At 37.2% G+C, this 25,061-nt stretch overlaps 1 protein-coding gene across 15 annotated transcripts in view; it reads left to right on the forward strand.

Annotated features, from left to right (window-relative positions):
- PMS1 (PMS1 homolog 1, mismatch repair system component) overlaps positions 1 to 25,061 on the forward strand; it is a 124,903-nt gene that overhangs the window by 89,954 nt on the left and 9,888 nt on the right. For all 15 annotated transcript variants that reach the window (XR_002339170.1, XM_021075390.1, XM_021075394.1 and 12 more), the window contains 5 exons: positions 3,572 to 3,694; positions 4,241 to 4,384; positions 4,540 to 5,405; positions 19,467 to 19,949; positions 23,651 to 23,781. Coding sequence is in view for 14 of the 15 variants with exons in the window: in XM_021075390.1 (XP_020931049.1) it covers positions 3,572 to 3,694; positions 4,241 to 4,384; positions 4,540 to 5,405; positions 19,467 to 19,949; positions 23,651 to 23,781 (1,747 nt within the window). In the remaining variant the exon portion in view is untranslated. The remainder of the gene's footprint in view (positions 1 to 3,571; positions 3,695 to 4,240; positions 4,385 to 4,539; positions 5,406 to 19,466; positions 19,950 to 23,650; positions 23,782 to 25,061) is intronic.

A 25,061-nucleotide genomic window follows, 5' to 3' on the forward strand; every position in this document is an offset into this window, starting at 1 on the left:
GGCCAATATCAAAACCAGGTATTAATATTAGTAGTTAATGCCTTTCATCTTGCCAGGATTTTACAGACCCCTCTTCCTAGCTGACTTGGGAGGGATTTGCCCATTTCAAAGGGAAAAACTGATTTTAATCCCTTGCTTATATGTGTTTTGGGTTCCTTTTTCCATACTAGAATTTGATTTCCCACTGATCAGTTGGTTTCTTTTTCCCTTATTTAACTGAGATATAATTGACATATTAGTTTCAGGTATTCAGCATTATGATTTGTTATATGTACACATTGTGAGATGATCGCCACAGTAGTTACATTCATCACCACACATCATTACATTTTTTTTCCCTGATACAGCTGGTTTCTGATCATAGAGCACATTAGGGCTTTTGATTTCAGCCATCACTCCCTGTTACGTTTTGCATTCACAACACCTTTATGTTTGTCTTTTTTTTTTTTTTTTTTTTTGATTTTTGCTTTATTTTTATGGCCATACCCATAGCCTATGGAAGTTCCCAAGCCAAAGGTTGAATCCGAGCCCCATGTGCAACCTACACCACAGCTGCAGCAACACTGGATCTTTTAACACACTGTGCTGGGTAGGGGATCAAATCCTTGCCTCTGCAGCAAACCAAGCCACTGCAGTCGGATTCTTAACCCACCACGCCACAGCAGGAACTCCCTTGTCTTGTTATTGAATGGTTAGGTCATTTAAAATTTTTGTAAAAACTGATTTGATCCATCACTGCTATATGTGTTTGCATTTGGGATGGGAGAGAGGGGAATTTCTCTGTGAATTTATTCCATTAACCTGATCAGAAGTACTAAACTTTTTACTTTAGAAACATAGCTCCACTGAGTTCTAGAAGTTTCCTGAAAGAGGAGAGAGTGGTTTGTTAAAAAAAGGGAAAATAAAGGTTACTTCAACAGAATCAGAGTAGAGGAGGGGAGATGGTTTGACAGATTGGATGGGGCAGAGCACTTTATCATGGTAAAGGAATACAGGAGAAGCTAATTGGACATTGAGGTAGACATAAGATGAGGCGGTTTTTTTGCTTTTTTTTTTTTCAGGGCTGCAGCCGTGGCATATGGAAGTTCTCAAGCTAGGGGTCGAATCCGAGCTGCAGCTGCTGGCCACAGCCACAGCAATGCCAGATCCAAGCTGCATCTTTGACCTGCACCACAGCTCATGGCAACGCCAAATCCCCAACCCACTGAGTGAGGCCAGGGATCGAACCCAGGTCCTCATGGATACTAGTTGGATTTGTTTTCAGTGTGCCACGGTGGGAACTCCAGGATGGAATATTTTATCAAGTTTGTAATGTGGTGAGATTGAGAAGGGTTTTTTTTGTTGTTTTTTTTTTTTTTGACGTCTAGTTAAAAATAGTAAGCATTGGGGGATGAAAGAAATAGGGCCTCTATGTCTCTGTCTTAGCATCACTGGTGTGTATGTATAGATGGGATGAAATTACTCTGAGAATACAGAGCAAGAAAAAAGGGTCTGATGATGGAACTAAGGGGGACTTTCATATTATAGGCTGAGAGAAATCAGGAAGTCAAACCAAAGAGGAAGAAGAGAGGGATCCATAGTTGAAGAACAATCAGGGGAGAACTGTTTGTTTATATTTTTTCTTTTTGTGTGTGTGTTGTCTTTTTAGGGTTGCACCTGTGGCATATGGAGGTTCCCAGGCTAGGGGTCCAATTAGAGCTGTAACTGCTGTCCCAAGCCACGGCCACAGCAACTTGGGATTGAGCTGCATCTGCGGCCTACGTCACAGCAACACCGGATCCTCAACCCACTGAGTGAGGCCAGGGATTGAACCTGCGTCCTCATGGATGCTAGTCAGATTTGTTTCCATTGAGCCATGACGGGAACTCCTATATTTTTTTCTTTAATTTTTGTTTTGCTTTTTAGTTGAGGAATACTTGGGTATAGAATTTTATAAAATCTAATTTTTTATTTTGTTGCACTGATTTGGCCTCTTAAAGACTTTTTTCCCCATAAACTAGTCTGATTATCATTTTTTATAGCATTTTACAAGCCTTTACTATTTGATTTTACTTTTCTATATAACATAGTTGCTTCTTAAGATTATCTTAAACCATTTTTAAAGCTCAGTGTTTGGAAGTAGTAGTAATTATTCATTGGCCAGCTAAGATGGTGTGGAAGGAAAACACTAGCAATATTATCAATTTTTTCTTCATTTTAATCTTTCTTCTTACCTAGTCTGGACTTTTTGTTTTTATCGTCAAGCCTAATAAGTCTTTTAGAGGCTGAACAGGCTCTCCCTGATGCTCAACAGGTGCTTTAAGAAGGATCTCATGTTACTTGGTAAATTACACAACATTTATAGATGTTGTGAAGTTTTACAGTTAATTAAGTAGTATCATTTTGTAATGGATTATCCAGCTTTATGTATTAATTTTTTAATTGGCACAGTTTGGCCCTGTGACAATAATGCACTTAGTGTTCTAAAACTGGTAATGCATCTCCTTAAACACTTATTTCCAGGGGCAAGGATTGCCATGGACATAGGTGGCAGCCTACAGGCTATGTTTGTAAGGAGCCTCATGGTTTCTGCTTAACTAAAAATAGCACCCCCACTGACATTCTTGCTTTGATAAACCCAAGCTGGCATTTTACTATTAGTGTTTCTTAACAGATTAATAAAAGATCTGATTCCATTTGTTTCAGATAAGAGATTCTTACAGGCCTATATAGATAAGAGATTCTTACAGGCCTGTATTTTAAATAATTTAACAAGATCACACTAGTAGTGGAGCTGGGATTTAAATCATGTCAATCTAGCTCTATCCTATCTTCCTAACAATTCTCTCTATTACCTTTAAAAATAAAAAATACGAGCATTTTCCTTGCCTTCTATGCCCTAAATCTCTCTCTTTACTCTGGTATTTTTTTCTGAGATCCTTCTTTATTTTCTCTTTCCTTTTCATATATTTGTAACATAGAGAAAAACAGCATTAAAATAATCGGTTTGTTTGTAGAAAAGTTCTTTAAACAAAAATGAAGAAAAAGTACCACACTGACATGTGTCAAAGAGTAAAAGATTTTTTCCCCCCCTCAGGAATGAAAATCCAGTGAGACTGACTTCATACCATACTTAGAATAAAGATAGAAACAGCTACTTCCTTATAGAAAAAGGTGGCTTAAAAGAAAAGGACAGATAGCCAGAGGAAATTCACAATATGAGGAAGGAAATTTTTAAAACATAGGAAGAAGGTAGGGTTGAACAGAACAATATTTATGCTGTATGTCCTATGACAATAAGATACATGCCCATTCATGAAACTTTCATGAATGCCAATTTCTCCTTAAAATAGAGTTGCAAAATGGGAGAGTTAAAGGTTGCTTACACAATTTAACATGCTTTAGTAATTTATTTAAGATTAGTGTGCAGGTCATGGTTATTAGAAGTATATGGCTCTTTAGACCTTAAAATGAAAATTCATTTGTTTGGTTTTTCAATACCTTTTAATGTATCGTATATAGCCAGACCCATGGAATCACATCTTTTGTTTATATTGCATATTAATTCTATAATTATTTATTACAATTATAGATTTATCTAAGTGGATTTCTTCCAAAACATAATGCAGACCACTCTGTCACAAGTCTTTCAACCCCAGAAAGGAGTTTCATCTTTATAAACAGTCGACCAGTACACCAAAAAGACATATTAAAGGTAATCTTTTTCAGAAAAATGTTATCACTTGGATCAGAAATAAAAACTCTGTTATTTGTCAGCTTATTATATGGACTACTTCTAAGAATTGTTTCTAAAATAAGGAAAAGGACAAAAAGATAAATACCATTTATGAAGCATTGTGCTAGGTACCTTACATGTTACTCTTTACAGAAATTCTATTATGAATTATTATCTTTATTTATAGCAAAGAAACCAAAATATTAATAACTATCTTAGACCGCATAGCCAGGAAGTAACGGAAATAGAATTTGAACCCAGTACTTTCAAAACATCCATGAGACTATGATCTTTTAACCATGAAGTCAGTTGCATTGGATTTTTATACTTCTTAATGACATGCTTCATATAAGTTCAAGCCTTCTAAATGAATATTACTCTTTAGATACTGCTTTTCCTCATGAGCAGTTACATACACTCAGTTTCTCAACTGAATATGCTTCTTTTGGTGGTATTTTAAGGATGGCAATACTGTCTTTATTTATGTCACCTTTTCTGTCTTTTATTCATTACATTAATTCCTAGCTTATCCGACATTATTACAATCTGAAATGCCTAAAGGAAACTACTCGGTTGTATCCCATTTTCTTTCTGAAAATTGATGTTCCTACAGTTGATGTGGATGTGAATTTAACACCAGATAAAAGTCAAGTATTATTACAGAATAAGGTAACCTTTCTCAGATAATTTTTTTTGTATTTATGCTACTTACAGACTAACTTAGTCTTAACCATTTTCACGTGAAATTAGAGATTTGCTTATTTGCGTATTTTTTTATGTTATTTTCATAATTTTCCCTAACATTTGTTAATTTGTATTTTTAGGAGTCTGTTTTAATTGCTCTTGAAAATCTGATGACGACTTGTTATGGATCACTACCTAGTACAAATTCTTATGAAAGTGATAAAACAGATGTTTCCTCAGCTGACACGGTTGTTAATAAAGCAACAGAAACAGATGTGCTTTTTATGGAAACATGTGGAAATAATTATCCAAATGTTGATACTTCAGCCATTCTTTTCCAAAATGATGTGCATGATGATAAATCTGGGAACAACACTGATTTTTGTGTAGATCCTCAGATACATGTTGCTGACCATTTTGGTGATCATTTTAATAGTGAAAATTCTAGCATTGATAAGAACACTTCTCAGGAGATCCCAATGAATAATTTACCATGTGAAAACACCCAAAAGGAATATAGTGAAACTCGTCTTGTGGATTCTGTTGAGCATGCCCAATCAGAAAATGCCAATAAAGATCATATAGAGGAAAATGAGGAAGAAGCAGTCCTTGAGAAGTCTTTGGAAATTTGTGCAGATGACTGGAGTAAGGGAAATGTACTTAAAAATTCAAGAGGAGAAAACATTGAACCTGTGAAAATTTTAATGCCTCAAGAAAGTTTAGCATGTAAAGTAAGCAATAATAATAATTCAAGTCCTGAGCAAAAGAATCTCAGTGAAAGTTTCTGTGACAAAAAATCAAATGTGATAGATAACAAATCTGGACAGCTTACAGCTTATGATTTAATTAGCAATCGAGTAATCAAGAAACCCATGTCAGCAAGAGCCCTTTTTGTTCAAGATCATCGTGCTCAGTTTCTCACAGAAAATTCCAAGACTAGTTTGGAAGATGCTACAGCACAAATTGAAGAACTGTGGAAGACATTGAGTGAAGAGGAAAAAGTAAAGTAAGTTTCCAGAGTTTTCATGTGGCCTGATTCTCACGTATTTCCATTCTATGTGACTTATTGGGTTCAAAAAATTTTTTAAACTTCTTATTTATGGAAAAGCGAAATGGAAAATAACTTTCGGCTTCACTAGAGTACCTTTTTTGCCATTACTTTTTTTCCTAATTTAGAGGTTTTTATGAGGCTTTTTTGTTTGTTTTGGTAAACGCTTTACTTTCTGATTTAAGATTATAGTTAAAAGTTTTCCATTCTTGGGAATTCCCATAGTGGTGCAGGGAAACGAATCTGACTAGGAACCATGAGGTTGCAGGTTTGATCCCTGGCCTTGCTCAGTGGGTTAAGGATCTGGCGTTGTCGTGAGCTGTGGTGTAGGTAGCAGATGCGGCTCGGATCTGGCATTGCTGTGGCGTAGGCCGGCAGCTACAGCTCTGCTTAGACCCCTAGCCTGGGAACCTCCATATGCCGCTGGTGCGGGCTTCGAAAGAACAAAAGACGAAAAAAAAAAGTTTTCCATTCTTAATTTAAAACTACCATTTTCTTTTATTTCTTATGTTAATCTTCCTTTGACAGGACTTTTTCTTTATAAACGTTTACATTAGAACAATTAAAATTTGTGTTTTTAAGAAAGATACTAACTCTTCCCTTTTTAAGTTAGTCTCTAATGTAACAGTACAAAAATTGTAACATTGCTACAGATTTAATCTAGTGATGTTAATATTGTTCGTATTTAGTGCAACTCAAGGCTCTTTTCTAAAATCTTTTTATCGGCAACTTATAAACCATGAAGGGTTTTGTGAGGTAGGTAAACAGGTGGTTTGATCTATCTTTGTTTATCTATAGTTTAAAATAACTGTATATTGGGGAGTTCCTTGGAGTTCCCGTTGTGGCGCAGTGGTTAACGAATCCGACTAGGAACCATGAGGTTGCGGGTTCGATCCCTGGCCTCGCTCAGTGGGTTAAGGATCCAGCGTTGCCGTGAGCTGTGGTTGCCGTGAGCTGTGGTGTAGGTTGTAGACGCAGCTTGCATCCCAAGTTGCTGTGGCTCTGGCGTAGGCTGGTGGCTACAGCTCCAATGAGACCCCTAGCCTGGGAATCTCCATATGCTGCGGGAGCGGCCCTAGAAAAGACAAAAATAAAATAAAATAAAATAAAATAACTGTATATTGGGGAGTTCCTATCATGGCACAGCAGAAATGAATGAGGTTGCGGGTTTGATCCCTGGCCTTGCTTAGTAGATTAGGGATCTGGCATTGCTGTGAGCTGTGGTGTAGGTCACAGACACTGCTTGGATCCTTTGTTGCTGCAGCAGTGGCGTAGGCCGGCCGCTGTAGCTCCAATTCAACCCTGGCCTGGGAACCTCCATATGCCGTGAGTGTGGCCCTAAAAAGCAAAAAGTAAAAAAAAAAAAAAAAAGATTACTATATATTACTTCCACCTTTAGGTAAAATGATTTCTTTTTGTTTTTTTTGTTTTTTGTTTTTTTCTTTTTAGGGCTGCACCCGAGGCATATGGAGGTTCCCAGGCTAGGGGTTGAATCGGAGCTGCAGCTGCCAGCCAGCACCATAGCTCACAGCAACACCAGATCCTTAACCCACTGAGTGAGGCCAGGGATCGAACCTGCCTCCTTAAGGATACTAATCAGATTATTTCTGCTGAGCCAGGACGGGAACTCCCTAGGTCAAATGATCTTAATAAATATTCCAAAAAAATATGGTAGGTACTTCTAATTGACCTAGGGTACTTAGTATAAAAACAAAGTATTATGATTTGAGTGATCTAGCCCACCAGAAGATGAAAAAATATAATTATACTTCCAATCACATACTACCTAAGGCATCTCAGTGCTGTGTCAAACATCTGAAGTTTTTATTTGGTGATAAACTACATGGATACTTGACCAATTTTTTTTTTTCATTTTTTTCCTTAGCTTACCCAATACTAAAAAGACACTGTCAATTTAAAGTAATAAAGACCACTATTAACATCAGTAGGCAAAACCTCCATAAGTTAACTTCTCTCCACCTTCTTTTTTTTTTAAAGTGGGATGGTTATTGTGTTTATTCTTTTTTCAAACATACACAAAAGTAGACTAGACAGTACAGTGAACCTATTACCCTGTTTCACTAAACCTCATCTCATGGTCAGCTCCACTTCATGTCTTTACACACATCACTTCCCCTCCATCATTATTATTCTGAAACAGATCCTAGGGTAATATCTAATTCGTCAATATTTTAATATATATCTATAAAAGACAAAGATACTCTTATTTTAAATAGAACCATAATAAAGTTCTCATAACTTTCTAAACATGAATTCTTTAATGTCATCATTCAGTGTTCAAATTTCTAATTATTTCATAAATGTCAATTTTTTTGAAAAGTTTATTTGAATCAGGATGCAAATAAGTTTCACATATTGTTATCTTTAGTTTTATCTAATGACACATACACTTTATTTATTTATTTATTTGTCTTTTTGCCTTTTCTAGGGCTGCTCTCACGGCATACAGAGGTTCACAGGCTAGGGGTCTAATCAGAGCTGTAACCATGGCCTACGCCAGAGCCACAGCAACACGGGATCCGAGCCACGTCTGCGCCCTACACCACAGCTCACAGCAACGCCAGATCCTTAACCCACTGAGTAAGGCCAGGGATCGAACCCGTTACCTCATGATTCCTAGTTGGATTCATTTCTGCTGCGCCACAATGGGAACTCCAAAGATGAGTACACTTAAGTTTTAAATACAACAAACCCACAGAAGTTAAATTCCATTGATCAGGGAGGTGATGAATTGAGAGTTGCCTGAGAACAGGAAAAAAGTACAGATGTTCTCAGTTCTCATGGAAACAAGGACAGTGTAACAGCTCAAGATAGCTATTCCTTTGCAGCCTCACAATAGCAAGTTATTATTTCAGGGTCCCCCCCCCCCTTTAGGGCCACACTCTCAGCATATGGAAATTCCCATGCTAGGGGTTGAATTGAAGCTACAGCTGCTGGCCTATGCCACAGCAATTTGGGATCCGAGCTGCGACTGCGATCTACTCATGGCAACACCGGATCCCTAAACAACTGAGCAAGGCCAGGGATTGAACCTGCATCCTCATGGATACTAGTTGGATTAATTTCCTTTGCACCACAACGGGAACTCCCTAGTTCAGTTTTATATCAGCATTGTTTCTCCTTGAAGGCCCAAGGTGTTAAGTTACAAGGATTATGGTTAATAGGTCTCATCTAAAAATTTGTTTATCATCAAGCAGTATTCTGGATTTCAAAATTTTATCTTATTGCTATAGGGTAGAGACAAAAGAGGCATCGTTAGTCAAAAGCAGACCTCTGAAGCTGCACCTGGGTTCTAACCTTAGTTCCTATCTTTGCTAGCTTTTTGTAAAAATGTGTGAACCATATCTCCTGGCTTTTTATGAGGATTAAATAAGATACTGTGTGTTATGATACAAGAAAATGAATGGCACATAGTAAGGAATTGTTCATGATGTTAATCAGAGTTAATATCTGATTTTATATGTATATGTATATATAAAATAATGACATTTTTATTTGCTTATTCGAGGTTAAATTTAATTTGGAGGCCAGAAAAGAAACCTATGAAGAAAACATAGGTATCTTGGGATCGGAGGGCTTACTGTATGTCATCAAAAGCTCTATTAGAACCTTCCATAGCCAGGGATCTAGGGACATGATAGACTGCATCCAAAATCATGATTAGTAAGAAGGTAGAGCAAAAATGTTATTACTGTCAAGAATCACACTAATTACCATTTGTCTTCTAGTCTTTATCTTAGAATTTGTCCCAAGGTCTTAAATTCTACAAGTAGTGCTAAGGCATAAGAAAGTAGACTCTTCTATGTGTAATCAGTCTTTATATCCTTTTCTTCCTTTTTTTTTTCTCTTCTTGCTTCCTGTTCCCTTCCCTTTTCTTCCTTTTTTTTTCTTTTCTTTCTCCCTTCTCTTCTCTTCTCTTTTCCTTCCTTATTTCCTTCAATTAGGAAATATTTACTGCGGACATTCTATGTACAAGGTCCTGTATACTCTTGCTAGTCATTTTAGATACAGTGATAAGTGATAAATAAAACATACACTGACTAGTACTCATCAAAGTGCAGTCTAATAAGGAAGACACTAAACATAGTAATTATAGAATTTTAATAGAAGGATCATACAGAGTTATGAAAACATTTAGCAGTTGGGCTTAATCATGTCTATCAGACAGGAAATGTTTCCCTGAATAGAAATTAATCAGAATGGTGTAAGGAATTTTCTATATTGAAGGAACAGCATGTGAGGATGCCCAGAAGCTAGAAGGAAAATGCTAATATGGAGGAACTGGAGATGCCCTCTTTGAGAGGAATGGATTATGGGGGAATGTGGTAAAAATGGATAGAGGAAGGCAGGTCCGATTATGAAAAGTTCAGAGTTTAAATAAGACCTAGAATCGGGGTTTTCTATCGAGAGCTTAGAATAGCCTTTGCAGTAGGGGATACTTTTCATTTTTCAATTTTATCTTCCTGTTTTTTTTCTCCTTGCTCTCCTTTCATCTGGTGGATTAGAAACCAGATTTAGGCCATGTGTCCTCCCAATGGGATCTCAGTCAATTGATGTGAACTTAAACTTTCATTTGCGGTAGCTGTGAACATGTTTCTACTTAAAATCACTAAAAATAGGGAGTTCTCTTGAGACACAGTAGGTTAGGCATCTGGTGTTGCCACAGTTGTGTTATGTGGTTGCATAGGTTTACAAAGCTGCTAAATGTCAAGACCAGGCCAGGCAGTCTGTCTCTGAGGTCTGTGCACTTAACCAGTATACTTTACTGAACACAACTGGTAGTTTTCACTTCTGGGTATACTTTAGAATCACCCATGGAGCTCTTTAAAAGTAGTGCTGCCTGAAATTTCCTCTGTGGCTCAGTGGTAATGAACCCAGCTAGTATCCTCGAGGTTGCTGATTCAGTCCCTGGCCTTGCTCAGAAGGTTAAGGGTCTGGCATTGCCTTGAGCTGCAGTATAGGTTGCAGACATGGTTCAGATCTGGCATTGCTGTTGCTGTGGCATAGGTCAGCAGCTGCACCTCCAATTCGACCCTTAGCCTTCCATATGCTGTGGGTATAGCCCTGAAAAGCAAAAAAACAAACAAATACATAAATAAATAAGCACTGCCCAACCTCAGGTGTGGAAAGTTAAAAGCTCTGAGGGTGGGACCTAGGCATCTCAATTTTCTAGAGAAGAGTTGATATAACCACTATGCCAAACTATACTTGGCCCTAGAAGTTTCATTTTGCTCTGATTATTAACCAAAAAGAAAAGCCCGCTTAACTTTTTACCCAGTATAATTTTAAAAGGTCCATTATCTTGTACCTTTGAAATTGAATTAGATAGTTTAGTTGTGTTCAGTTTACTTGAATTTATTTTTTCATTGCTAACTCTAAAAGTGAATAGCAAATAACTGAAAAAATTAACATTTAGCTGTAAAATCATTACAAATTTAATCCTGTCATTTTTATTTTGAATGTTATTATGGTGACTTTATTTTTTAACTAGTATCCAATTACTAAATGTATGTAAGTTTTCTTTTGTTGTGCTCAGGGAATTGTTTCTTCCATGTTGATGCTACGGCAAATATTTAAGAAACTCTTCAGACTTGAAATTGACTCCTTAACTTTATTATTTTATTTTATTATTTTTTATTTTATTTTATTTTATTTATTTCCTTTTTTCCTTATACTTTAAGTGGTTTTTAAAATGGATAAAATTTGCCTACTGTGAAATGCATAGATCTTAACTATATATATAGTTAAATACATTTTCACATGTATACACCAATGAAACCACATCACAGAAAAATATAGAACATTTTTATCAGCCCAGAAAGTTTCCTGGTGCTACCTACAAGCCAGTCTCCATTCACAGTCACTGTTTTGATTTCCATCACACTGGCTTGGTTTTGCCAGTACTTGAACTTCTTATAAATAAAATCGTAATGATACTTACTCCTTTATATCCAGCTTTTTCCCCTCAACAAAATATTTTTGTGATTTTCATTCATGTTTGTTGAATGTATCCATATAGTTAATTCCTTTTCTTTGGTGAATATTTTAGTTGTATAAGTATACCACCATTTGTTTTTTCGGTCTCCAGTTGATGGATATTGTATTCTTTCCAGTTGGGGGCAATTATGAATAAAGCTGTGTTGTTTAGTTTCCAAATATTTTGAGTTTGTCTAAGTATCTCATTGGTACTGCTTTGTAATTAATTTTGGCGTAGATAGAGAAAATATTGATTGATTTAAATCTTTTGAAATTTCAGAGTTCCCTTCGTAGCTCAGTGGTTAATGAACCTGGCTAGGAACCACGAGGATGCAGGTTCGATCCCTGGTCTCGCTCAGTGGATTAAGGATCTGGTGTTGCCATGAGCTGTGATGTAGGTCACAGACACGACTCGGATACCATTTTGCTGTGGCTGTGGCGTAGGCTAGCCGCTGTAGCTCTGATTTGACCCCTAGCCTGGGAACTTCCACATGCCAAGGGTGCAGCCCTAAAAAGCAACAATAAAATAAAATAAATCTTTTGAAATTTATTGAGAACTAAGCCCGGTAGCATGTCTTGAAGAATGAACACCTAAAAAGAATCTGAATTCTGTAGTTATTAGATATAGTGTTCTGAAATAATAGTTAACTCAAGATAGTTGACAGTATTGCTAAAATCCTTTTATGGCTTTATTTTTGATGTAATTCTGTCAGTTACTAAGGGAGGGGTATTGAAGTCCCCAACTATGATTCTGGATATATTTCTACCTTTAGATCTGTAAGTTTTTACTTCATGTAATTTGAAGCTCTTTTATTAGATGCATGCACATTTATGATTGGTGTACCTTCCTAATGGCCCTTTTTGTCATTATGAAATGCTCTTCCTTATCTCTGGTATCATTTCTTATTTATGTTATATTACTATAGCAAATCTTTCTTATGCTTACCATTTCCATGGTTTATCTTTTCTATTATATTACTTTCAATCTGTGTCTCTTTCTTTTTCCCAAACTGTCTGTGTTAACTCTTGTAGACCATATACAACACATAGCTAGATTTTGCTTTTGTTTTTGAAGTGGACTACAGGAGTTCCCTAGTGCCTCAGTGGGTTAAGGATCAGGCATTGTCACTATAGCATCTTAGGTTGCTGCTGTGGCGCAGGTTTGATCCTTTGCCCAGGAACTTCCACATGCCCGAGTGCAGCTAAATAAATAAATAAAGTAGACTACATTTTAATTTTGCTGTACTAGATAGTGCTTTATGTTCCTTTATTTAAAATTAATTATTATACAGGGTTTTTTTTTTTTTTTTTAGTACTTTTTCCCCTGAGAGTTGGTGATGTTTTGATAGAAAAGGATTCCATTACCCATCTCTTGGTGCTTTTCCCAAATAAATTAGACCAGAATTTTGCATAGGAAATTGATTAAATGCTTAAGAGCAGGTTGGTAGCATACTTAGCACAGATCAGTAGAATAAAGAACACTACTGGAGTTCCCATCGTGGCTCTGTGGTTAACGAATCCAACTAAGAACATGAGGTTGCGGGTTCGATCCCTGGCCTTGTTCAGTGGGTTAAGGATCCGGCTTTGCCGTGAGCTGCAGTATAGGTCGCAGACGCAGTTCTGATTAGACCCCTAGCCTGGGAACAACTGTGTGCCACAGGAGCAGCCCTAGAAAAGGCAAAAAGACAAAAAACAAACAAACAAACAAAAAAAAAACAAACCACTGTACTTATTTCAGTATGCAAAGCAAGAATAAATGTGAAAGTGAAACAAAAACATTCACCTATACTAAGATGAAGATGTTTCTGATGAAGTGTATTTTCTTTCTTCTTCTTCTTTTTTTTTTTTTTTTTTTTGGCTGTTCCTGTAGCCAGGGATTGAAGCCACAGGCCAGGGACTGAATCCACACCACAGCAGTGACAACACCAGATCCTTAACCTACTGAGCTACCAGGGAACTCCCAAAATGTATTTTCTTCTTTTTTTCTCTTTTTTTGGCCACACCCATGGTATATGGAAGTTCCCATACCAAGGATCGAATCCAACCTGAAGTTGCAACCTGTGTCACAGCTGCTGTGGCAATGCCAGATCCTTAATCCCTGTGGTGGGCCAGGGATCAAACCTTTCCCACCCGAAAGGCAACACTGGATCTTTGACCCACTGTGCCACAGTGTGAACTCCCCAAAGTGCATTTTCTAAATGTTAATAATTAAAAATATTAGTAGTTACTTCATTTAAAATATTCATAATGTTTGGGAGTTCCTATTGTGGTGCAGTGGAAACAAATCAGACTAGTATCCATGAGGATGCGGGTTCCATCTCTGGCCTTGCTGTGGGTTAAGTATCTGGCATTGCTGTGAGCTGTAGTGTAGGTAGCAGATGTGGCTTGAATCCCGCACTGCTGTGGCTGTGGTGTGGGCTGGCAGCTATAGCTCCAATGTGACTGTAGCCTGGGAACTTCTCTATGCTGTGGGTGTGGCCCTAAAACAAAAAAAATTCTTAATGTTTAAAATTTTTAGGCAGTTTTTTTCTCCCAGTTTTATTGAGGTATATTCACCATACAGCACTGTATAAATTTAAGGTATATAGCATAATGATTTAACTTAAATATGTTATAAAATGATTACCGTAATAATTTTTGTGAACTGTTGTCTCATATAGATGTTCAACATTAAAGAAGTAGAAACAGTATTTTTTTTCCTTATAATGAGAACTCTTGGAATTTTCTTTCTTAACATCTTTCATGTTATTATGTACAGCAGCCTTAATTATATTTATCATGTTATTTTCTACAGATAAATACCCAGAAGTGGAATTGCTGGATTATATGTTGGTCTAGTTTTAATTTTTCGAGGAATCTCCATACTATTTCCATAGTAACTGCACGAATTTACATTCCTACCAGTGGTGGTGCACAAGGACTCCCTTTTGTCCACATCAACACTTTTATCTGTTGTCCTTAACACATCTTGCAAAGCTAGTTTTGTGGTAATGTCTGTAAAACTTTTGATCTCTCCTTCAAATCTGAACAAAAGCCTTGGTTTTAGGTTTTTGCCTTTTATCACTTTAAAGATATCATGCCACTCCCTTCTGACCTGCTGAGTTTCTGCTGATAGCTTTATGGGAGTTCCCTTGTGTGTAACTTGTTGCTTTTCCTTTGCTACTTTTAATATTCTCTCTTTATTTTTTGCTGTTTTAATTACACTGGGTCTTGTTGTGGTCACTTTGGGTTGATCCTGTTTTGGATTCTGTGCATCCTATACCTGAATGTCAGTTTCCTTTCCCAGGTTTAGGGAAGTTTTCAGCTCTTATGTCTTCAAATATGTTCTCTGCCCTTTCTTTCTCTCTTTTCCTTATAATGAGAATGTTAATATACTTGCTATCCCAGCAGTCTCTTAAACTGTCCTCATTTCCTTTTATTCTTTCTTCTTTTTTCTGTTCAGCTTCAGTGATATCTACTTCATCTTCCAGCTCATTAATCTGTTCCTCTGTATCATCTACTTTTTATTCCTTCAATATATTTTTCATTTCAGTTATTATATTCTTTATCTTTGGTTGTCTGTATTTTCTCTTTGTCAAAAACTTCTAACTTCTCACTGTGTTAATCTGTTTTTCTCCTGAGTTCTTTGAGCATCTTTATGGTCTTTACCTTGAACTCTTTGTTGGGTAGATTGTTTATCTCCACTTTAATTTTGGGGGTGTTTTTTTTTTTTATCTTTTTCCTTTGTTTGAAACATATTTCTCTGTTGTCTCATTTTGCCTAATGTGCTTTTTTTTATTTCTATAAAAAATAGGTTTGTTCACTTTCCCAATTTTAGAGAAATGGCCTTTTGTAAGAGATGTCCTAGTAGCCAGTAGCATATTCACCTCTAGTAACTAGAGCTATTTGCTTTGGGAATGCCCTCTCTTGGATTGTGTGGGTCCTTCTGTTGTGGTAGTCTGACTACTGTGGGTGTGCTGGTAGATATGGCTGGCCATTCCATTTAGTTACAATGACTTATCTTGTGCAAAGGGTGCTGGCACAACTGGTCGCACAGTCAGGGAAGTCCTGGTACTGGTGCCAGCCCACTGGTTGGCAGAGCCAGGTCATGAGAGACTGGCTAGAGTCCTGGTGGGTCCCAAGGCTAGTCCTAGCCGATTGGCTGGTAATTCTGGGTCTCAAGGTGGATGGCTGTGGGCTGGGGGGTCCCGGATTTTGTGTCTGCCTGCTGGTAGGCAGAGATGGTTCCTGACACAGCTTTCCCTATAGTCGAGATGTTGGCCTGCTGGTGCATGGGCCAGTTTCTAATGTCTAACTGTCAAGTCTTCGGTGTCCCAGAGTTGGTGTTGACCCACTGGTGGGTGAGACTGGGTCCTGGGGCTACTGCAGGCACACTGGTGGGCAGAGTTGCATCTTAGGATCTCTGGGTATAGGGGCTGGGGTTTCCAGGGCTCATATTAGTCCCTTGGTGGGCAGGGCCAGGCCCAGGATACCCTGGGTCTATTGCCTCCCCCCTGGTAGGCAAAGCCAGATCCTGGAGTTTCAGACTAGGGAGTCCCATGTTGGTTTCTACTTGCTGGTACTAGGGCCAGCCCTAATAGCTAGCTGAGGGTCCTAGGACTAATGTCTGTACATTGGTGCGTGGACCAGGTTCTGGGCCTTCTGGTAGGTGGGGACAGGTCCTAGAGTGGCTGTGGGCTCAAGGGGTCCTGTGGGAGCTATCCTGCTGGTGTTTGGGGCTATGTCCTTGCCCAGTTAACTGCTTATCCTGAGGAGTCCCGATACTGATGATGAAAGGCTGGTGCACAGGGCTGAATCTCAAGGTTAATAAGCTAGAGGTAGGATTCCATAATGACACTTGCTTGTATTGCTATAAACTTTCCATAATGACACTTGCCAGCTTCAGTGTCCACATGGTAGTACAAGCTTCCAAAAATGGTTGGTGTCAGCATATCTGTCCTCAAAGTGAGTTCCACTTCCCTCCTGCCTCTCTCAGAGAGGGTCTCCAAAATCAGAAGAGAAGTCTTACCCAGGCTCCTTTGAAATTACTACTTTGCTGGGTCTTAGAGTGTGAAATTTTGCTTGTGTTCTTTAAGAGAGAAATCTATTTCCCTCAGCCCTCTGGCTCTCCTGAAAGTAAGCCCCACTTACCTTCAGAGCCAAGCTTTATGGGAACTTGTCTTTCTGGTGCAGGATCTCTGGGATGGGGATCCCGATGTGGGGCTTGGACCCCAGGCTTTTGAAGAAGAACCTCTGTGATTGATGTTTTCCTCCTGTATGAGGGTCTTCCACCATGGGTGTATGGGTCTTAACTATGCCTAAGCTGTGTCCCTCCTACCCATCTTGTCGTTCCTTCTTTATATCTTTAGTGTAGATGTTTTTCTCTAGTTCATTCTCATCAGTAGTTGCTCAGTAAATAGTTGTAATTTTGTTGTGCCCATGACAGGAGGCAAGCTCAGGGTCCTACTGCTTCAGCATCTTGGCCACACCTCTATCTCTGAATTTTGCATTTGAAATTCAGTCTGACAATCTCTGCTTTTCACATAGAGTATTTTGTTCATTTAAGGTAATAACTGATATGGTTGTGTTTTGGTCTCAATTTTGTTCCTCTGTTCCTCCTTGTTTTGGGAGATTGGCAGCCTCTTTAGGGTTATTCTTTAATTTTAATTCCTCTGTTGGCTTTGCCTTATTTTTTGCTTTGGTGAATATATTATACATCCTTAATTTATCATACTCAACTTAGAGTTAGTAGGGTACCATTTTCACATAAACTATAAAAATGTTCCAAGTATAATTCCACTTACCCTGTCATTTATACAGTTGGTGTCATATATTTTACCTCTGCATAAAAATAAATCTCACTTTTGGAGTTCCCGTCGTGGCGCAGTGGTTAACGAATCCGACTAGGAACCATGAGGTTGCGGGTTCAGTCCCTGCCCTTGCTCAGTGGGTTAACGATCCGGCGTTGCCGTGAGCTGTGGTGTAGGTTGCAGACGCGGCTCGGATCCCGCGTTGCTGTGGCTCTGGCGTAGGCCGGTGGCTACAGCTCCGATTCAACCCCTGGCCTGGGAACCTCCATATGCCGCGGGAGCGGCCCAAGAAATAGCAACAACAACAACAACAAAAAGACAAAAGACAAAAAAAAAAATAAAATAAAATAAATAAATCTCACTTTAAAATGCCATTTTTAAAATATTTAATGGGTTATTCAAAATAAGAGAATTTTTTTTAATTCTTTTTTTTTTTTTTTTTTTTTTTTACTCTGTTTGGCTGTGCAATTACCATCCTTGGTGCTCATCATTTTTTCCTATAGATCTGAATTTCCATTTAGTGGCATGAAATTTCCTAGTAAGGTAATTACACTGGCCACAGATTCTCAGCTTTTTTTGTAATCTGAACATTTTTATTTCAGCTTTGGTTTTGAAGGACATTTTTATGGGTATAATTGAATTCTGAATTCTTTTAGCTAAAGGATTTACTCATCTTTATCTGGCTCTACATTGCTTATGATGAGAAGTAATATCCATCATTTGTTGTAGTGCTCCTTTTTTATTAAATCTTTTTTTTTTCTTTTCTGATTCCAGGATTTTATCTTTATCTTTGGTTTTCAGTAGTTTGATTCTAATGTAGTTAGCTGTGTATTTCTTTGTATTTATCCTGCTTGGGATTCACTGACCTTCTGGGATCTGTAAAATGTTGCATTTATCCAAAGTGGATACTTTTCAGCCATGATTTCTTTGAATTTTGTTTTCCCCATCACTTTCATATCTTTTATCTGGGACTCTAGTTATATATGTGTTAGGTTGTTTGTTGTGCCATAGGTCACTGAGTTGTTCTTCTCAATCTTCTCAATCATTTTTCCCTCTGTTGTTCAGATTGGATAATTTCTATTGTTCTGTCTTCATGTTTACTGACCCTTTCTTTTGCCATCTTTGATCAGCTGTTAAGTCTGCCCAGTGTATTTTTCATTTTAGATACTGTATTTTTTAGTTTTAGAATTTCCATTTGGTTCTTTTATAATTTCCCTTCTCTTTCTGGTCTCTCACTTTGATCATCTTTTCCTTAAGTCCATATATATATATATATACCTATTTTAAAAAATTTTTTTCCAATTCCAACATCTGTGTCATCTTGAGTTTGTTTCTACTGTCCACTTTTTCTCTTTACTGTAATTCACATTTTCCTGTTTTACTGCTTGAGTGATAACTTTTGCTTGTATAATGAATGTATAGGTGATATGTTGTAAAAACTCTGGATTCTGTTATCTTTTTCTGAAAAGTGTTGAATTTTGTTCTACCAACATTTAAACTACTGACGATCACCTTGAGCTTGTGGAGGCTCTGTTTTACACTTCCTCAGGCAAAGAGTGTTTAAATTTTGCTAGTAGTCCTAGGGCAGCTTCCTTAGTTCCAGAACATTGTTTTTTGTTTTTGTTTTTGTTTTTCCCTTACCCCTAGGATGTGGCCCTTCTTTAGTTTTAATTGAAGCCCAAAGTGTTTACCAAGCCATCTAATTATATGAAATTTAAACTCCAAATTTTGTTTCTCCTACACACAACAGCCATTGAAATCTCTGTTTAGCTCATTTAGCCTTTTAATGGTTATTTTCCTCTAGATACTCACCCTTGGGATTTTTCTCCCTCAATTGCTAGTTGTTTTGGAAGCAAGAAGTTTTGTGTTCTTATGACTTAGTCTAGTAAGAGTAGAGCTTTCTGATTGAGTTCTTGCTATTCTCTCTTACTGCTGGGGACTGCCCTCTGGGTAAAAGTAGTGTAAATGTGGTGGATCTTTTATTTTCAAGGGTTGAATCCATTACAAATTCTGCATGCTTTTTATAGCTCCTCAATGCCTATTTTAAATAGTTGATTTCTATAGTTTGTTCAGAGTTTATCATGGTTATATGTGGGAGGGTTAGTCTAATATGAGCTCCTTCATCATTACTGAACCTGGAATGCTAACTCTTTGTTTTTTATAAAATTTTATTTTAGATGTTAATGTATTTCTGATTCTGACTTCATTAGTTCTTTCTTATCTCTATTCATAGATATGAAGAGAAGGCTACTAAAGACTTGGAACGATACAATAGGCAAATCAAGAAAGCCATTGAACAGGAGTCACAAATATCATTAAAAGATGGGAAAAAAAAGATAAAACCCACCAGCGCGTGGAATTTGGCACAGAGGCACAAGTTGAAAACTTCGTTATCTAATCAGCCAAAACTTGATGAGCTCTTTCAGTCCCAATTTGAAAAAAAGAACCAAAACATTAAAATAGTTCAGATCCCCTTCTCTATGGAAAACTTAAAAAAGAATTTTGATAAACATAACAAATTTGACTTAGAAGAAAAGGATGAACTCTGCTTGATCCATAGTCTCAAGTTTCCTGATGCATGGCTAATTACATCCAAAACAGAGATAATGTTATTAAATCCATATAGAGTGGAAGAAGCTCTGCTGTTTAAAAGACTTCTTGAGAATCATAAACTTCCTGCAGAACCACTGGAAAAGCCAATTATATTAACAGAGAGGTATGATGAAATAATATATATATATTTTTTTCTCCAAAAACATTTATTAACTGAAACTGAAAGTAAAAAGTTAGAAGTGTTTCCTAGTAGGGAACAGAGGTATTTATTTAAAGACATTTTTAAAACTGGGTTTCTAATATTTAAAGAAATTAATTGCTTTTAAATAAATTTAAAATATTTAAAACAAATGTTGTAGAATATTCTAGATAGTTTACTTCTGCAGTTAAGAAATATCAAGCTCAGTGCCCCCCTGTACATTAGTGACTTCCCCAGGTTAATTCTGACATTGGATTGCCATGGCCTTTCTTCATTGTGTACTGTTGTTGTTTTTTTTTTAAACATGTCAAACATATACTAAAATAGAATGCCTTTATCAACAATTATCAAGATTATGCCACATTTTCTCTGTCTATATACGTGTGTGTGTGTATACACACATATATATACATTATTGTTTCTTAGCTAAGGAATTTAGAACAGTTCCCACCCTTAGAGTTTTCAGTATGTTTCTTTCAAAAATGACTATTTTCAGAGTTCCTGTTGTGGCGCAGTGGTAATGAACCTGACTAGTATCCATTAGGATGAGTTTGATCCCTAGCCTTGCTCAGTAGGTTAAAGACTTGATACTGCCGTGAGCTGTGGTATAGGTCACAGACGCGGCTCAGATCCCATGTGGCTGTGGCTAAGGCTCCAATTCGACCCCTAGCCTGGGAACTTCCATATGCTGCACCTGTGGCCCTAAAAAAGAGAGGGGGTAAAAAAAAGGCTGTTTTCTTACCTAGCCACAATATCTTTTTCATTATTACATGGTAATAATTCCTTGGAATTATTCTTCATTGTCTCAAAATGTTTTTTATAGTTTTGAAATTATTAAATTTAATTTATATCTAAACAAGGTTCAACCATTACATTTTGTTATGGATTTAAAATCTCACCTAATATCATACCATTAACCTATTGTGGATATAGAGTCACTTGTTCATTGAAATATTCCATTGTTTCTGTTCTTTTCTATGCCTCCTTGTGGTGGTGTTTAATTTGTTTTTCCCTCTTTCATTTTGAAATCACAGTTAGCTCAGAAAGAAAAACAAGGGCAGAAGCAGAAAAACCATTTGCTAAAGCTACTTTTTAATTAAGGCAGTAATAATCACAGTAACTAATTTTTTTCAGTATTCTCAAGATTGATTTAAGAAACTGTCAAAGGAAGAATTAAAAAGAATTAATACAGTCTTAGGCTATATTAAAACAGTTCAAACATCTCATAGTACTTTTCTTTTTCTTCCCTTAAAAAGAGCTAAGGTTGTATTTGAAATTTTATGCTCAATTGCTTTTCTAAAATATTTGTAAATTTTCATTTAGATATCAAAAATCTTTTTGTGCTTGTATGAATTATAGGTTTTGTAAATGTTTTTCTTTCTTTTTTTTTTCTTTTAGGGCCACACCCACGGCATATGGAAGTTCCCAGCCTGGGGATCGAATCAGAGCTGTAGCCGCCTGCCTGCACCACAGCCACAGCAACGCAGATCCGACCTGCATCTGTGACCTATACCACAACTCACAGAAATGCTGGATCCTTAGCCCACTGAGCAAGGCCAGGGATCAAACCTGCATCCTCACAGATACCAGTCAGATTCCTTTCCGCTAAGCCACAACAGACTCCCTAAAATGTTTTTCTTTGTGATGTTCTGTTCAGAAACAAATACATTAAAAATTATTTGTGGTCCATATTAGCTTGGTAGTGGATCTTTTTTTTTTTTTTGTCTTTTCTAGGGCTGCACCTGTGGCATATGGAGGATCTCAGGCTAGGGGTCCAATCAGAGCTGTAGCCTCTGGCCTGCGCCACAGCCACAGCAATGCCAGATCTGAGCCGTGTCTGCAACCCACACCACAGCTCACGGCAACGCCAGATCCTTAACCCACTGAGCAAGGCCAGGTATCGAACCTAACCTCATGGTTCCTAGTCAGATTTGTTAACCACTGAGCCACGACAGGAACTCCTAGCTTGGTGGTAGATCTTTCTTATTTGAAAATGGATAGCAACAGTTTTCACCTTTCTTCTGAAATATGACATGTCCATCAAATTAATAATGTAAGTTTTTCACAGCAAGTCATAAACAGGATAATTATGGGTTTGGCTCAGTTTTCTCATCAGCGTCTAATGCAGATTGTGTTGTTTATCTCTCAGCAAAGTAAATTAGAGATCTGTAAAATACAAAGTAAGAGTTCAATGATAATACAATAGCTAATGTTTATAGAGCACTTACTATAAGGTAGGAACTTTACTAACAAAGGTTTCATGATCTTATCTTCATAGTAACCTTATACTAAGCATCCACATTTTTTTTTTTTTTTTTTTTGGTCTTTTTAGGGCTGCACCCTCAGCATATGGAGATTCCCAGGCTAGGGGTCTAATGGGAGCTATAGCCGCCGGCCTACACCACAGCCACAGCAACACGGGATGCAAGCCGCATCTGCAGCCTACATCACAGCTCACAGCAACGCCGGATCCTTAACCCACTGAGCAAGGCCAGGGATCGAACCTGCAACATCATGATTCCTAGTCAGATTTGTTAACCACTGAGCCACAACAGGAACTCCCTAGGCATCCACATTTTAATGAGGAAACTGAAACACAGGAATATTAAGTAACTTACCAGGCTTCATACAGTTGTAAATAAATGGTGGATCTAGACAGTAAGTGTAGATCCTGTACCACTTATTTCTATACTTTATTATTATCACTGCCACCACCACCTCCACCAGCTCTTAGATTGATCTTCTAAATGTTAGACCAATAGAGCACATCTGATATACAGCCAAAGTTCTCCTCTCTGATATCTACTCTCATAGCCAGTGGGGTCCTCAACCTTATGGTGGTGACAAGCAAATACATCATCTATTCATTTACTGTTTCAAGGGGTATAGAATTTTAATTGAGAAATAGCAGCTCATCACCCTGCACTGGATAGAACATAGAACAGTGCCTTACTTATCTACCACATGGTAGGTATCAACCACAACAGACACATTACTGTAAATAACATGTTATCAAGCACCCTGACCAAGCCTAAATCCAACACGAAAGGTTAATTTGTGCTCTCTATAGCCTTTGACCTCAATTTCTTGTTTAGGGCTTGTACCACTCAGAATCATTTCATATGCCACCTTTGGCAAACATACCATGCCTGTAGTATAGTGGAATAAACTCTCCACATCCCTGAATTACTACATTTATAAGTTCCTGAGAGAAAAAGTTACATGCTTACCTTCTTATTATTGAAGAAACCTTGAGTGGCAGTTGAGGACCACTCAACTGTTATACAGAATGGACTACTTTGGTAACTTGACAGTGTATTGTGTCTGTCTAAATAAAGATATTAAATAGCATTATTTATAAGTAAAATTTTTGGATTATATAGAAGGAGCACCTTTTAAATTTCATGTTTACTTTGTAACATTTTTAGAAGATAGAAACTGTCTTTTATGTGTGTTCTTCCTTTCTGTAACACTTTATCTAATAGGTCTGTGGATATTGACAGAAATATAAAAAAGTAAAGTTTCTCACAGGGTGACTTACACCTTTGTACTTTGGTTACTGATGATAACACTTTAAAAGGACTGTTGGATTAACTTTTTTCCATAAATCCTCATATTTCATTTTATGTATTTAATAAGTTAAAGGGCCATAATTTCTTTTTCAGTCTTTTTAATGGATCTCATTATTTAGAGATTTTATATAAAATGACAACAGATGACCCAAGATACAGTGGATCAACTTATCTGTCTGATCCTCGTCTTACTGCAAATGGTTTCAAGATAAAATTGATACCAGGTATGATAATGTTATTTAATACTTCCTGACTTGAAAAAAAGGTCTTGTTCCAAAAGTTACGTTTGTGTTTCATGATTTACAGATATCATGGTTTACATTTGTGTTCTAAAAGTACTGTGTCAAAACTGAGCTCATAGATACGGAGAACAGATTAAGTGGTGCCAGGAGGCGGGTGTTGGTGGATGGGCAAATGGGTAAAGTGTAAAGTAAGTCATGGGGATATAATGTATGACATGATGACTGTAGTTAATAATACTGTACTGTGTATTTGAAAGTTCCTAAGAGAGTATATCCTAAAAGTTCTCATCACCAGAAAAACACTGTAAATATTTCTGGTGACAGATGTTAACTAGACTTATTGTGGTGATCATTTTGCAGTATATACAAATATCAAATCATTACAATGTACACCTGAAATGAATATAAGGTTATATACCTTAATTTTAAATAAATAAATAAAAGTTATGTGAAACCTCAAAAAAATTAAAAAGTACACTGTCAGCTGTGTAAAAACAGTCGTTTCAAAAAGGTCACCTCTGCCTGAATTAAGCAAGTTTGGTATCTCTTTCAGTTCACTTCCTTGCATTTGCATTTTTATAACTAATAAAGTAGTTTCATTGTAATTTTTGCCATCGTTTGTCACAATATGCAAACTGCCTGCTGTGTTTAACTAAATTATTAAATACTCCTTAGATGATTAAGTAGAAATAAATATGTAGGATACTGGAATGGACTAACAAAAGTGGACTTCCCCTTTCCTTTTTTAAAAACTTCTACTTGTTTTGCCTGCAAGATATATAACATAAGCAGTCTCACTATTCTGTAGAGTAGATTATTTGCTTCCATGGCTTTACTAAAAAGACTGTGATAATACTGGTTGCTTATTATGGAAATTTACTGCATGGGGAGAAAAAAAAATCTGGCTAGGAGACTTCGCTTTTCCTGGCTGGCCCCTTCTCTGTTCTTTCATAGTTTCCATACTTAACTAGCTACCTAGGCTAATCTTATCCTATTATTTTCCCTTCATCTAGTATCAAGAGGCACAGAGGTACCAGGAAGAGTGAGTGATTCCACTGTCCCACCTCCCTTTACTGACATGAAAAGAAAATAACTAAAAACAGTGTCCATAACCATGAAATGTGATGTATACAGAAAATGGTTTGGTGTTCCAAACTTAATTTAATTGACTAGTGGTTTATAAGAAAACCTACCCAGAACTTAGCTTCTACCTCAATCCTAGATATTTAGATGTGAAGAGTTACTCCACATCCCAGTTTAGC

The sequence above is a fragment of the Sus scrofa genome, chromosome 15, assembly GCF_000003025.6.
Source record: "Sus scrofa isolate TJ Tabasco breed Duroc chromosome 15, Sscrofa11.1, whole genome shotgun sequence".
NCBI lineage: Eukaryota > Metazoa > Chordata > Mammalia > Artiodactyla > Suidae > Sus > Sus scrofa.